The sequence below is a fragment of the Crinia signifera genome, chromosome 1 (genome assembly GCF_055691185.1).
Source record: "Crinia signifera chromosome 1, ASM5569118v1, whole genome shotgun sequence".
Classification (NCBI taxonomy): domain Eukaryota; kingdom Metazoa; phylum Chordata; class Amphibia; order Anura; family Myobatrachidae; genus Crinia; species Crinia signifera.
Window position 1 is genome coordinate 453911171 of NC_139217.1, and position 15111 is coordinate 453926281.

Sequence of the window (15111 nt, forward strand, 5' to 3'; positions counted from 1 at the left end):
TGCCAGGTTGAGAGGCAGTATCAGAATGAGAGAGAGAGAGAGAGGGTGACACAGTGTCAAAGAGAGTAATGGGAGAGGGAGAGACAGAGTCATGGAGAGAGGGTGAACCAATGTAAGGGAAAGTCAGAGAGAGAGAGTGTGTCAGGGACACAGAGAAACAGCACCATGGAGAGAGAGAGTCAGTGTCTGAGAGAGAAAGAGAGGGAGATAGAGACAGTGTCGGAGAGATAAAGAGAGAGTGAGTCAGAGGGAAAGGAATTGACAGCATCAGGGTTAGAGAGATAGTAGCAAGATAGACTGTCAGGGAGAAAGAGGGGAGTAGAGATTAGAGATGTGCAGGTTCTGATTTACTCTGATTTCAAAGCAGGATCTTATTGGCTATCCCAAATCACATGAGAGTTGTTGACAGTTGATAGCCAATAAGATCCTGCTTTGAAATCAGAGTAAATCAGAGTAACTCAGAGCCTGCACATCTCTAGTAGAGATAGGTAGGGTGAGCAATCAGCGGAGACACCACATGATAACTGGAGCACAAAACAACTCCCTGATGAGGGCGGGCACTTCACAGCATTAGGCACCGCCCACTAAATACCCCTGAATCATGACACTGCTCTGCTGCTTGGAACCAGACAAGCAGGGGCAGAGTGGGCCAGGCCAGGCAGGTTTGGTTAATGTTTTCCCGGTGGCCCTCCCACACTACTTCCTCCATGTCTGCAGTATCGGTGTCAGCCAGGGTTAAAAGAGGAGCGGTGGCCCTTGGAGGCAGCCCGTGACTGGTTGCAGGGGTAGCTGCTGGCCCTGGAAACTGCCCCATATTAGCTGCATCCGCACTAGTTACTAGCGTTGATGAAACTGATGTTAAAAACGCAATATTTTGCAAAGTACAAAAGCTTTACAAAAACTCATTTTAAATCTTTTAAATCTCTCACGCACAGAAATCCAATTTTTCAGTTCCTGCATTTTACACAATATTATAAGGGGAATTTTGTGTTATGCACACGGAATGTTATGAATCTCCCATCATGCAGAACAACGCCGTCCTCTTGTTGTGCACCTGTCAGAGGTGTAATCCTGACAAGATACATAAACAGCTTCTGCACCTCTCAGCCCCTATTATGCTATATGACGAGAGTTGCTAGGATATTGGAACATTTCCTGAATATCATCGTTTTCTCTGCACTTTTGGTTCCCGCTGCAAATAATAGATGTCCTGGCATCTGCTGTGAATATCAACAGCGTTTCCACAGTACCGAAATAATAGAATTAACCTGCAGGTTCCTGTCTGATTTAATTGTACGGAATATCTCTATTATCTCTGTTTCATATGCGGGCTTGTTAATTATTATTATCAGGATTCCACTAAGGCGGGCGGTTACTACATGCAGCGTGCTGAGGTAAAGATGAAATGTCAGGCGCATGTACGGAGAACGACAGCCATTGTGGCTTCTATCCGTTCTGCTAAAGCAAATTAAAAATGTCTCGCTGTGAACTGAATCAGAAATGGGTCAGCAAAAATATGGATTTAGAAAAGGGGAAGAAATTCTCGGTGCGGGCCGAATTCGCTACCCCGGGTGATTGTTGGGGTTTGCACATGTGCGAACGCCTTCGGCTCATTCATGGGCGGGCAGGGGGAGGGGCAAGTGATCAACAAATTAGAATTTTTTTTTAACTGCTGTGGCAAAATGTCAACACAACCCACATTCAGACTATCAAAATGCAGGATGACGTGTAGACATGCTGAGGTAAATTTACTTACATGGGCGTTCTATAAATGATGGGAGGTTGCCCATAGCAACCTTCTACTTTTTTAAATTAGCACCGTCGAGAACAGGCATGTCCAACCTGCGGCCCTCCAGCTGTTGTGAAACTACACATCCCAGAAGGCCTTGCCACAGTTTTGATATTAGGGAATGCTAAACCTACGGCAAGGCATCCTGGGATGTGTAGTTTCACAACAGCTGGAGGGCCGCAGGTTGGACATGCCTGGTCTAGAAGATAACAGATAGAATCTGATTGGTTGCTATGGGCAACCTCCCATTGTCAATAGAACTCCCATCTCAATAAGTTTACCACGCTGAGAGTCGGCATGTCGACTTAACGGTTTCCAACTGTTATAACCCAAACCATAGCTGCCACCAAACCCTAACATTAACATACAGTATGGGAACGTCCAGTGTTTCTCAGAATGATTTCTCCTCGCCTGTGAATGGATGATTATGTAAATCATCCATTTGCAGGCGTGCGGGAGGTCACGGGGGGGAGGGGGGGGCAGCCAGCACTGCGGGTGGTGTCTGATGGACTCACAAGGCTGCGTATCTTGCATGATCGAATGCAAAATCGAATGCACAAAAATGCATTTGTCATGCGATTTATCGAACGGTGAGTTTCAAGGGAAATCGAACCTGAGATCGCATCGAATGCCATCACACAAGTGTATGGGCAGTTTAGATTTGGCTGGGGTGTGTTCAAATGGAAATCTGAACAGTGTAATGGAGCCTACACACTGGGAGATGCTACAGATGCAGAGGGTGCTACAGCGTTGTGAGCCATGCTAGATCACTGAGAACACTCAGCAAGATCGCTCAGCACACAGCTCTGCAAACCGATGTGCCGCTGAGTGATCTGTCAGGGCCAGGGTTCTCCGGTGATTACTAGATTTAACTAGCATGCTGGATATTAATCGCCGGGCGATAGCGAAATGTGGGGCCGCACATCCCTGTCGCTATAGCCCCACACACGGAGCAAGGGGCGCAACTAGAAGTTTGTGGGCCCCATAGCAAATTTTTGATAGGTACCTTCCCCCACACCATTGAGTGACAGACAAAGAAGGTGTCGGGGAGAGATTTTCCTGGAAAAAGAGGTAATAAATGACTTATATTCCCGCCAGCCAAGAACAGTTACCATCCTGACATCTCCATCGCTGTTGACAACTCGACAATCTACCCTACCCCACAAGCTCGTTCCTTAGGGGTCATCCTCGAACTGTCCTTTCTTTCCCACATTCAATCTGTCTCCAAATCATGTTACATGCATCTAATACCCCTTTTACACCAAAAACCCTGGTCGGACCATTTACACTGGACCTGGGTCAGCCCTGCCTTGTCATTACAAATGGCCTGCAGCAGCAGCACCACATCACCTCCCCTGCACATCATAGCCCCCCCCCCCTGCAGCATCACATCACCCCCCCCCTCCACATCATCACCCCCCCCTAGCAGCAGCACCCCCCCTGCACATTATCACCTCCTGCAGCATCAAATCACCCCCCCGCACATCATCACCCCCCCCCCTGAAGCAGCATCACTCCCCCTGCACATTATCACCCCCCCTGCAGCATCATATCCCCCCCCCCCCTGCACATCATCACTCCTCTGGAGCATTACACCATTACCCCAACCCAGTGCGGGGTTCAGCCTCCAGGCAGCGGGGTCCGGCAGTACAGGGCAGGCAGGGGGCGAGCTGTCAGGCTGCTGAGGGAGGGTATGCTCGCTGCTGCTGTAACTCCCCCCAGCCGCAGGGTCGGGAGTGGAGGCAGCAGGAATAAGCAGTGCAGGTGGGCAGGGGACATCATCACCTGTAGCATCACATCATCAACCCCCCCCCAGCGCGGGGTCCAGTCTCCAGGCAATGGGGGCCGGCAGTGCAGGCGGGCAGCGGGTCCACCCAGCATATAGGTAGTTGCCGGTGGGGTCCCTCCAGTGTATGGGAAGTAATTGCTTACTAAGCAGCGAACGACCGCTGCTTAGAGCGCCAACCTGAATAAGGCCCATTGGTACCACTAGAGTACACCCAGCAGTCTCACGGGGTATTAAATCCAATAGCTTTAAACTGAAACGCTAGTTTTAGTGGAGTTTACCAAACTCTGTCTTCAAGGACCCCTAAGGGCTGTTTCACACAGTACGGTTCCTGCCGCACGGTGAAATCCCGTACGGTCAGGGAGCCGCGCCGCACTCAGAATTTTATAATGGCAGGGATGGCCACAGCCCGGCAGCCGTCCCTTCCAGTGGGGGGATCCGGCTGCAGCCGTGCGGCCGGGCCGTGGCCGTCCCGTGTGAATGGACACAATAGTGTCCATTCACAACTGCTGAGTGCGGCACGGCTCCCTGGCCGTACGGGATTTCACCGTGCGGCAGGAACCGTACTGTGTGAAACAGCCCTAACAGTAAATCCATGCTTGTGCTTAGATGGAAAATCATACTTTGATTGAGGTACTGCGCTAATTAAGTCACCTGTGATTATGCCTGCTCTTCCAGGGGTGCAGGGGACTCACCAAATAATTGGGAGTCTCCTTCAACTTCAGGGAGAGTAGACATGTATACTTCTTAGCGGCCATTGTGTGGATGAATATCAGCGTGCCATGAAGGTTCTTGATTTCCATCCCACGCATGTAATAATGTATAGTGGAAAGTATAGATAACAAGAATAAAATAGAAACTAATTACAAAAGAGTGATCTGGTTCTAATCAAAACAAATTGGGGATTGACGACCCTGATCTATTTTTTTTTTTTGCTATAATATTACATTTTACAATATGGTAACTTTATTTGTCCATTTTTTAAATGACAAAAATATAAACTGCGAGCTAATCACCTGTTGCCACCATCTCATCCTTGCCTCTGCATTCTGTTGTAATGATTGTATGATTTTCCGATCGGGCCACAAGGTTAGCTTTCTTACAGATACTTTGAAGTGTATCTAACGAGCTGAGAGCAATTAATTAACCAGGAATCCAGTTATTCTCTCAGAAGTTAATTTCATCACTTCAAAGCTATTTAGTAAGAAACAATTAATTAGTCAGGAAGGAGGGAATACAATGAATCATCCACAAATCAATTACTTTGAGCTTCTAATAGTTCTTGGCAGCAATACCTGTGAAAGTTACTGTAAGGTTGATTACATAAAAACATTCTATGTCGTATATATGTGAATTTAAATCACAACACTGGGTAGATCTTAACCTTTTCTGTCCGCTTCACCGGGACTGGGCACCCTGGCAAGTTTACAGGGGTTGTGGCCATAGGCGAATCTAGAATTATGGTAATGGGTGGTCCCAGAACCAGACATAACAGTAGGGGGACCTTTGCGCGGCTACGCCGCGCGGCAAAATGGGGGCGTGGCCCCATGGAAAGGAGGCGTGGCATCGATAAAAGGGGTGTGGTATTACACTTTAGACCATACACGGTAATGCCCATTACACATTTTAGCAAACTCCGTAATACCCATTACACATAATGCCACACGCCGTAATGCCAATTACACATTAGGCCACACACCATAATGCCCATTACACATTGTGCCACACATCATGATGCCCATTACATACTATATAGCAAACCGTAATGCCCATTACATATTTGCCACATAAGTGCTGCTTACCTACGTGCTCATTGCTAGGAGGTTCTTGCTTGATGGCACCATAGTACCCATTACACATGATGCCGCACACCATAGTACCCATTACACATGATAACGCACACCATAGTACCCATTACACATGATGCCGCGCACACCATAGTACCCATTACACATGATGCCACGCACCATAGTACCCATTACACATGATGCTGCACACATAATGTCCATTACACATGATGCTGCACACATAATGCCGCTTACACATGATGCTGCACGCTTCTTACACATTAAGCCACACATTATGCGTAATGCCCCCACATACTGCCACTTGTAGCGTCCCTTAAGCAATGCCCCAAAAGTGCCACTTACTGTAAATTTTTATATGAGCCTTCGCTGCTGCTGCAGGGAGAGATGGAGAGCGGTGTAGCTGCTTCTATGGGGAGAGGAGCAGAGCGCAGCGCAGAGCACGCTCCCACTCCCCTCCTGGTGTCCCCTCTAGCCGAGTGGACATTTGAAATATTATGCGCGCTGTTGTGCGTGACGTCGGGGGAGCACACCGGGCGCCGGCACCACATGATTAAAGGGGGGCGGGCTAAGGTGAAAGCGGGGAGAAGAATTGGAGCGGAAGCTGCAGGGGTGACAGTCATTGACAGCTGGGCAGGGAGCAGGGGGCTGCCCGGCTGTATTCAGAGCACTGCAGGTCAGGGCTGTTTGAAATAATACCCCTTTCACAACAGAAAATGCAGGGATTTACCCGGGAATGTGGTACCAGGATCATGCAGGGACATTCCCAGGCTGACCCCTTATACACCAGCCTAGTCCCTGCATTTTCTGGTGTGAGGGGGAGAGACAAACACTCCCCTCTCCCTACACCCCTTTAACCAACAAGCTATATCTTCGGAACCAACTGACCCATTTACATGAGACCAGTATCATATTGAAGAACTTTTGAGTTGGCTTCGAATGATTTTTGGTCCCGTGAAACTGGGCTGTTTGGTTCCAGAGAAATCTGCCCTCAAAGAACATAAACAGTCATGAAATGACATTTAAGAAATGAAAAAAAAAAAAAAACGGTTTAACCTCAATATCCCTGGATCCAATTAACCCATATGGATCCAGCCTGGTATCAGATTGAAGGCCCGGCATTTGGGTTTGACTGACATCAACCTTGAGCTTCAGTGATGCAGAAGGGGGAACTGGCAGCTGTTGAACTGGGTGCGGATCGGAATTAGCGGGTCCCATGTTATCCTATAGGGAAAACGTTCCAGCTTTGCCTGGCAGTATCTCCGGTTCCCAGGGGGCTAGAGACACGAGGCTGGGCTCGTTGGAAAGCCCCATCCCTCAGCTACAAAATGGGCTAATGGGTGGTCCTATGCACCCCCGGACCACCCCCTAGATTCGCCTATGGTTGTGGCTGGTGGAGAGATGGGCTGGTCAGGGTGTGGTCACACAATCACATCATTATGGCCCCCACCCCCACTATAAAGCACCATAAAAAGCAATATATGCGGAAGTGGGGCTACGATGACACAATTCGGCGTGAATCGCATAATGGGGTCCGCCTACTTGTGCTCTGTAAGTGGGGTATGCGGAGCACTTGCCCACCTTTCCGCTTGGCCAGGAGTGCCACCTGATTTTAGTGAAACTCACAGCAATTCATTCATATATATATATGTTTGTATATATATTTAGCTACATGTGTCAATCATTCTGGGAGTGTGTGTATACCGATGGGCGGAGTCATACACACAGTCACAGAGTGAGCACACACCATATAGCTGCCGCAGGGCATCAAAGAAGAGAACCATGATGTGCACACATCTGCACACACACACACACACACTATACATGAAGCACCCCATACTGTACTTTCCTGCCCGGGGAACACGCACGCAGGTCCCGTCACATCACCACAGGAGGCGTGCCCTTGCAGCGATTATTGGGCGTGCCTCCAGGTAACGTCCACACCCCCATACGCTCCCGCCGCTGTAAGAGGGGGGAAGCCTCCTACTGCCACCGCTCACTGTGCACTGCGCTGACATGTTGCTCACTTGCGCCCACGCTCCTGCCCTCCTGCACCGCTACAATACTGCCCGGGGGACCCGCACCGACCTGCCTCTCATCACTGCATGGAGCCGTCCCCTCTAACCTATGAGGGGCGTTGCTCCAGATAGCGGCAACACCCCCCAAACGCTAGCGCTAATGTGTGTGGACCTGCGTGCGTATTCCCCGGGCAGGAAATTACAGTTTGGGGTGCTTCACCTATAGTGCCGCTGGAAGGAGACTCTCCCTGTCGGACAGAATCCTCCACTTCTGTGCTAATATTGCAATCATCAAACACAGAAGGGACAAAACGGGAGACACACAAAGCAGCGCTGCCATCTGTCTTGCTGGACTGCGTACTGGGACAGCAGCTATAAGAGCCACAGGTGGGTGCTAAAATAGGGAGCCCCTTGCTGTTCTCACCCTGGACCTACTACAGTGGCAAAACTCCACTGACCATGCAACCAATCCTCCCCCACACACCCCACCAACGCACCCACTCCAGCACCGCAACTGTCCGTCACTAAGCCTGTGCACCCCTGCACCTAACCACCACAGAGCACCCACACAAGGCACCCCCACACAAGTAACTCCACCACCCCAACTACCCTCCCCCCACTTGCCACTACCTCACCCACACCACCCAACAAGACAACCTCCCCGCCCACACCCGCACTACACCCACACCCAACCCTGCCCCACCCACGCCACACCCCGTCTCTCACCCACGACAACCCCACAGCCATCCCTCAAACCCAACCGCCACCATCGCACCCAACCATCCTGCAAACAACTTCACCACACCCACCCCTACACCACACACACATGCGGAACCCCCGCCCCTGTAGCTACACCACCACCAACAGACACCCTTCACCACCTACACAAAAACAACACCTACAACTCCCACACCCACCTACACCACTCCTGCATGCACACCTCCTCAACCACCACTACCCCTTCACCCAGCCAAGGCAACACTACATGCACACATCCCCCACCCGCAGTAAAATAGAAATAATATTTCACGCAATAAATGCATTCACAGGTTAAGGGGGCGAACCCCACACGATGGTGTGAAGAGCGCCCGTAGGGCGCGATGAATCACCTTGTATATATAGATATACATCATAGTATGCTCCTTGCTCAGTGTCTCCGCCCCTCTGTGTCACCCCTCTCTGTCTGCCTCGCCCCCCTTTAGCATGTAAACTCTCCCGAGCAGGGCCCTCCTCCCACATGTGCTTTCCCTCCCTCACATGTACCGTCATGTCCTCCCCACTGCCAATGAGGGCATTACCCCTTTGTGTACGGCTGGCATTGCTTTAGTGGGCATTCTGTGCTGTGTATGGCATTGTACTGTACTGCACGTCTATTGCATTTTGCTCAGTGTTTCTGTATACAGTATGTCCTGTGTAAGGCATTGCAGACCCCCTGTGGTGCCATATTAATTAAGGTAAAGGTAAAATACTAGTAGTAATAAATCCACACTAAAAAAAAATATTTGTTGCAATATTCTAAATCAATTTAAATATTTTATTTCGTATAATGGGTAATGAAAATATGAAGTCTCAATAACGAATAGGATTTTCGTCTATTTTCTTTTGGATCTTACGGATAAATATTATATCTGTCTCATTGTTTTAGCTTTCTTCTCTGCTCTGTATAACCTGACCCCCTACTCTGTATCACTCCATCTCCTGCTCTATACCACCCAGCCCCCTGCTCTTTACCACCTCACCCCCTTCTCAGTACCACCCCGCCCCCTTCCGGCTCCATCCCGCACTCTATATCACTGCACTACACTCTCTTTTATTCTAGCATTGACAATTTGCCTTCATTTTATTATTTTCCTAACATCTGACTACTTGCATAACGTACTGACATCAAGGCCTTGCAATAAATTACATTATGTCATTGTATTGTACCCCCCCTCCCCCTGTTTATACTATTTACTTTCTGTTTGTTCAGTGTTCGAGGACCTGTGGGAATGGTGTTCGCCAAAGAGACATATTTTGCCCAAAGGTGAATCGTTGTGATCTGAGGAAAAGTCTGGTTGTTATATTAAACTGCAGTCAGGAGCCGTGCGTCCGCTGGAGAGCAAGTAATTGGACAGAGGTGCGCTATGTGTGCTGTGTGTTAGATATGGGAATCGTGTTACAGTGATGTCATAGTTAATAAAGTAGTAACACTGGCCACACACTAATTCATGGATCTCCGTGGAGGGGTGGGGCTAAAATGACGCAATTGACTCTGCCCCCTCCTCTGAGACCCACGGATAGCAGCATTTAAATGCCGCGATCGGGGGGCACAGTGGGGGTCCCCCTGATTCCGGGAGGGTTGCCCAACATTCCGAGGGGCCGGGAGGGGGACCCGATTTTCGGGAGACTCCCGGCCATTCCGGGAGGGTAGGCAACCCTGATCTAACTGATATTATTATTATTACCAGTTATTTATATAGCGCAAACATATTCTGCGGCTCTTTACAGAGAATATTTTAATATTCACATCAGTCCCTGGACCAGTGGAGCTTGCAATCTACAGTATATTCCCAACCACATGTACATCAACACACAGACATTCTAGGGTTAATTTTTCTGGTTGCCAATTAACCTACCAGTATATTTTTGGATCATGGGAGGAAACCCATATTGTGCCTCCCTGACATGCTCATATAATAGTTGGCAGTAGAGGATATATGTGGAAGCCCAACTGGGAAAGATATTGACATCAGATCGTCATGCAATATCTCTTTCAAGTTTATGAACAGTGGGGCTTCCACGGCGCCTTCTTTCTTCACCCGGTGGGTGGCGGCCATTGAGCTCTTTTGCATAGCCGCCTCCTCCCCGGAGACTTCCAGATGTCTTGTGTCTGCAGGAGCTGTTCATTGCTCCTCCATCGCCGACTGGCTCACCAACCTTGCATTGGCTAATATAAGCTGATTCTCGTAGGCAGGGCGATGACGCGGCGGGCCGTAATTGGCTTGCCATGATCATTTGGATTTTCCGCAAGGCCGGAGAGGCAGACCGTCGGCGGAGGAGTAATGAACCGCTGTCTCTCTCCGCTGTCTCTCTCAATAATAGGGTGCCTAGGGGTGGCCAGACCCTGAAATCCGGTCCCGATGATAAATAATCCTTTTGGTTTTACTGTGCAATGTAATGAAGCTTTAAACATAGACATTTTACAAATGAGTAAAAAGTGTCAATAGCTATTATAATTAAAGTGTATTGACCAGAGGGGTGCGCAATCTGTGCGTCAGCAAGGGAAAGCTTAGGAGTAGCGATAACAATTTATTTTTGTAAACAACATTTTTGAAAGCGGTTCCCATAATCACCATTCATTTGTGATGTATATGGTATGACTACGGTAATGTTGTGACTAAAATCTCCGCTGACATTTTATTTATATGTTTACAGCTGTGGCTGACATATTACTTTTTCGCTCATGTATTTATGCGCTTTTGCAGTTGACGTACAGTATTGATGTGTTTTACACGGAATAAATCCAGATTGGATTGGAAATGGAACCTTACATTGTGTAATGCTTATTTCAGTGCACGTCAGCTTGTGGAGATGGGGTCCAGGAAAGGAACATTCAGTGCGTCAATAGCGATAATAACAGAACCGTAAACCACAGCCTTTGTGAAAAGCTGCCAAAACCTCAAGAAACGAAAGAATGTAATATCCAGAACTGCACACAAAGCGCAGGTAAGTCACATTAGGTCATCTGTGGCAGCGTAAGTACTACACCCAGATAAAAGAAAGTAAATTCAGGCACAAAAACATCAATTAGCTCAAGATCTGCACTGACTACCTCAATCTTATATGCCGCTCCTGCAGAACAGCCTGGACTATCAAAAAATGATCCATCAACTATAGTGACCATTAACAAATAACAGCACATATACGTATAAACGTTAACAAACTCTTTTAATCAGATAAATATACAACACACTAAAAGGGTACACCCAGACCCTGAACTTGTGAGGGGCCCCAGTGTTCTGAGTAGGGATGAGCGGGTTTAGTTCCTTTTTTTTGGTACTTATATGTTAGTTGGGCGCAGAATTTACCTATGTATGCTTGCGGAAGGAAATCGCATCGCATGTCCCGTTTTAGTGCCATGCGATCCCAGTACTTTATATGCATATAGTACTGGTGTATGCATTTAAAGTAGCGTAACTATGTTTTGTGAATACACTTAAGCATCACACCACTATTCACACCATCCCGAAGTGTGGCGAGCGCAGCGGAACGCGTCCTCCCGACCTTTTCATACCCCCGCTATCCACGTCGGCGTGGAGTTGATTTTATATAATGTGGCGGGCGCAGCGAGCCACGGAGCCACGCTTCGGGCTGGGTGGCTCGCTGCGCTCGCCACACTATATACAATCAACTCCACGCCGACATGGATAGTGGGGGTATGAAAAGGTTGGGAGGACGCGTTCCGTTGCGCTCACAACACTTCAGGATGGCGTGGATAGTGGGGCAACGCTGCACTTGCAACGCTATAGGGTGGTGTGGATAGTGGGGCAACGTTGCACTTGCAATACTATAGGCTGGCGTGGATAGTGGGGCAACGCTGCACTTGCAACGCTATAGGGTGCTGTGGGTAGTAGGGGGGTACCTACAAATGGCAGGACAGTGTAAAATCGCATCGCATTGCATGCGTGAGGTACAATGCGATGCAATGCAATAAGACCTGGAAAAATAAATAGATTAATTATTAATATCGATGCGATTACTTACGCAGAATAGCCCACTAAGCAAATAGCTTAACTAACATATACGCATTTTTTTTGCTGCAGAGGTGCTGCCTTAATTTGGCCGTCTCAGTGCAGGGTTGTTGCCCTATGTACCGCATTAGTCCAGTGGTACTGCTAAGTGTGCTGTGTAATTTCATGAGAACCACCATATGTTCCGTATAATTCCAAGGGTGCTGCCGTGTGTGCCGTATTATTTCAGGGGTGCTGCTGTATAATATATTTGAATATTATTTTGTTATAATATGATTATTATTATTATTATTATTATTATTATTATTATTATGATTTGATTGTTTATCCAAGACACCACGTTTGTTTAGATGACTTTAATCAGTGCTACGATTGCCTTTTTTCCTCATTAATTTAATGTAACTTAATGGCTCTTCGATCGATGTTTTATTGCTTCTCTAAAGTTATGACAGTAATGGAAAAAAGATAGAACTCAACAGAAAAAAGACAAATCAATAAACTAACTTTAAATAACAGCACAGTTCTAGCAGCTGCCCGGTGCTCTGTCTTGCTGAGCAAGCGTCTGGCTCCTCATGTACTAAGTATCATTAGTGGCAATCACTACCTTACTATTTCTGCTGACTCCGATGTACGAATCAATGCACATCCACGGCAATTTGCATCATGTTGCTTTATGCCAGGCTGTAATAGTAATAACATGATTCTTTTTCATTTCCCATGTTCAGTATTTCTGTAGAACTTTTCCCAGCAGCATCAGAGATCCCATTTTATTTTATAAATATGCCCAATGTATAAAACATTGAGTTGAGGCTTGTATGATGCCTTGCTGGCGGGCTTTTCGCCTCATTCTGTAGAAACTGTATTATATTTTGTGACTTAGTTTTAACTCTTATGTTGTGTTACAGCAACTGTACAACTGTAAAATTACAGTAGCGTAACATTATTTGGTATGCAGATACACACAAAATAAAGGCACGCCGCATATCACTGTATCGACTATGTCTGCATTCCAAATAATGTTACACTGTTTGGCTGGGAAACACTCTATCATCACATTTTTTTATGCAGATACAGTCGCAATTGTATACAGAATATAGGCATGCTGTATACCAGTGGTCCTCAACCCCAGTCCTAAATAGCCATAACATCTGGGCTTTTGGTGTGCCTTGAGGACTGCTGTATACCATTTTATTCATCAGAAGCTGCTTGTGCATTTGATTTGCATCAGATGCGTTTGATGGGGAAAAAGTGCAAAAATAACATGTACAGTACATGAGCTATATTGATAGAAATGGTATTTTTTGCATTTTTAAGGTAAAAAATTTTTTTACAAAAAATTTCCATTTATGAGCATAATTCAGCATGGTTCGCTTTTTTAAGAAGTTGACTGTGAGCAGAAAGCCGCCTCCCAGACTGAAAGGGAAAACACGCCGTACAAATTTGCGAATGAATTGTGAATGCATCGCTAACCGCAATCCACTCGCTGATCCATATGCAAAACCCAAAACATCGAAGAGACTTTGCCATCTGTGTAAATGTGAATAGGTCTGAGGCTGCCACTAATCTGCGACTGAGACAGGCTGAACGAGGCAGCTCTAGGCATTTGCCTAGGGCGCCGGCCACTGGAGGGCGCCAGTATGCAGCAGGGCAGCAGGGTGCAGAGAGGTGAGTGGCACTGGTGACCTCCTATACCCCCACGCCACCGGGAAATGACGCGGCGGCCTGCCGCCGCATCACACGGGGCATCAACCCCCCGCCCCGGAATGCCGCGGCGGGCTGCCGCCGTAATCACCGGCACCCCCCCTATACAGCGGCCGCAACACAGCGCCACAGCATCCCCCCCGGAGCACCACAATCACCAGTATCCTCCTCCTGTACAGTGGCCGGAAGGCGGGTGAGCACCGGAGCATCCCCCCCTGCCTGGGGCGCTCTGGTACCATTGCCAGTGGTGACATTAGAGACCCACCGTTAAAACTCTTGGTTACGCCTGCCATTTTTCTGGCACGATTTAAAACTGTCAGATTGCCACCCAGAAACGCTGTCTTTCTGTCAGTCAAACTGTGATCAGATTGCGTTCATGATCCTTACGTATTTTCTTTCAGTATTTCCCCTGGCACATGTGTGATGCATAGCGCAGTCATTCGATAATCGCTCGATTTTCAAATTCACTAATTAGCTATCCATGCTGAATAGACCCTATGTCCGACTTTATAGAGCAGTTTTGTGTCTGACGAGTTGTATGTTTATAGTCCCTTGGATTTGAACAAGACAAGAGCTATACAGGAAACCCAATCACAATATGATAGTTAAGATAGATTAGTGACACACTGCTTTTATCTTGTATGTAAGAGTTAGGATTGATGATGGATTAAAAAGATTTCTTTAATAGTAATTCTTTAAAATTAAGCACTAGACATTGACACACAAAACGGTACATATAACACAAAGTAATTTTTTCTCAGAGCTTTCAGAGTGAGCACTTGGGTATGGAAAGTAGTTAAGGTATACTCTTCAAAATTCAAAAACAAACCCTACCATAGATTGTGATAGGTATGTTCAGAAATAGCAATTCCAAAACGAATTTATGACAGCATAGATACTGAAGGACAGTTTATAAGTATATAAATCAGACACTTGTAGCAATTTTGCTGATTAATCCAATTTTGTGGATTAATCAGCAAAATTGCTACAAGTGTCTGATTTATATACTGTACTTATAAACTGTCCTTCAGTATCTATGCTGTCATAAATTCGTTTTGGAATTGCTATTTCTGAACATACCTATCACAATCTATGGTAGGGTTTGTTTTTGAATTTTGAAGAGTATACCTTAACTACTTTCCATACCCAAGTGCTCACTCTGAAAGCTCTGAGAAATTATTTTGTGTTATATGTACCGTTTTGTGTGTCAATGTCTAGTGCTTAATTTTAAAGAATTACTATTAAAGAAATCTTTTTAATCCATCACCAATCCTAACTCTTA

The 15111-nt window shown here is 46.9% G+C and overlaps 1 protein-coding gene across 1 annotated transcript in view; it reads left to right on the top strand.

The window, feature by feature from the left end:
* ADAMTS12 (ADAM metallopeptidase with thrombospondin type 1 motif 12) overlaps nt 1-15111 on the top strand; it is a 405749-nt gene that overhangs the window by 356346 nt on the left and 34292 nt on the right. The window contains exons 20-21 of the mRNA XM_083151803.1: nt 9368-9514; nt 10950-11103. Of these exons, the coding sequence (XP_083007929.1) occupies nt 9368-9514; nt 10950-11103 (301 nt within the window). The remainder of the gene's footprint in view (nt 1-9367; nt 9515-10949; nt 11104-15111) is intronic.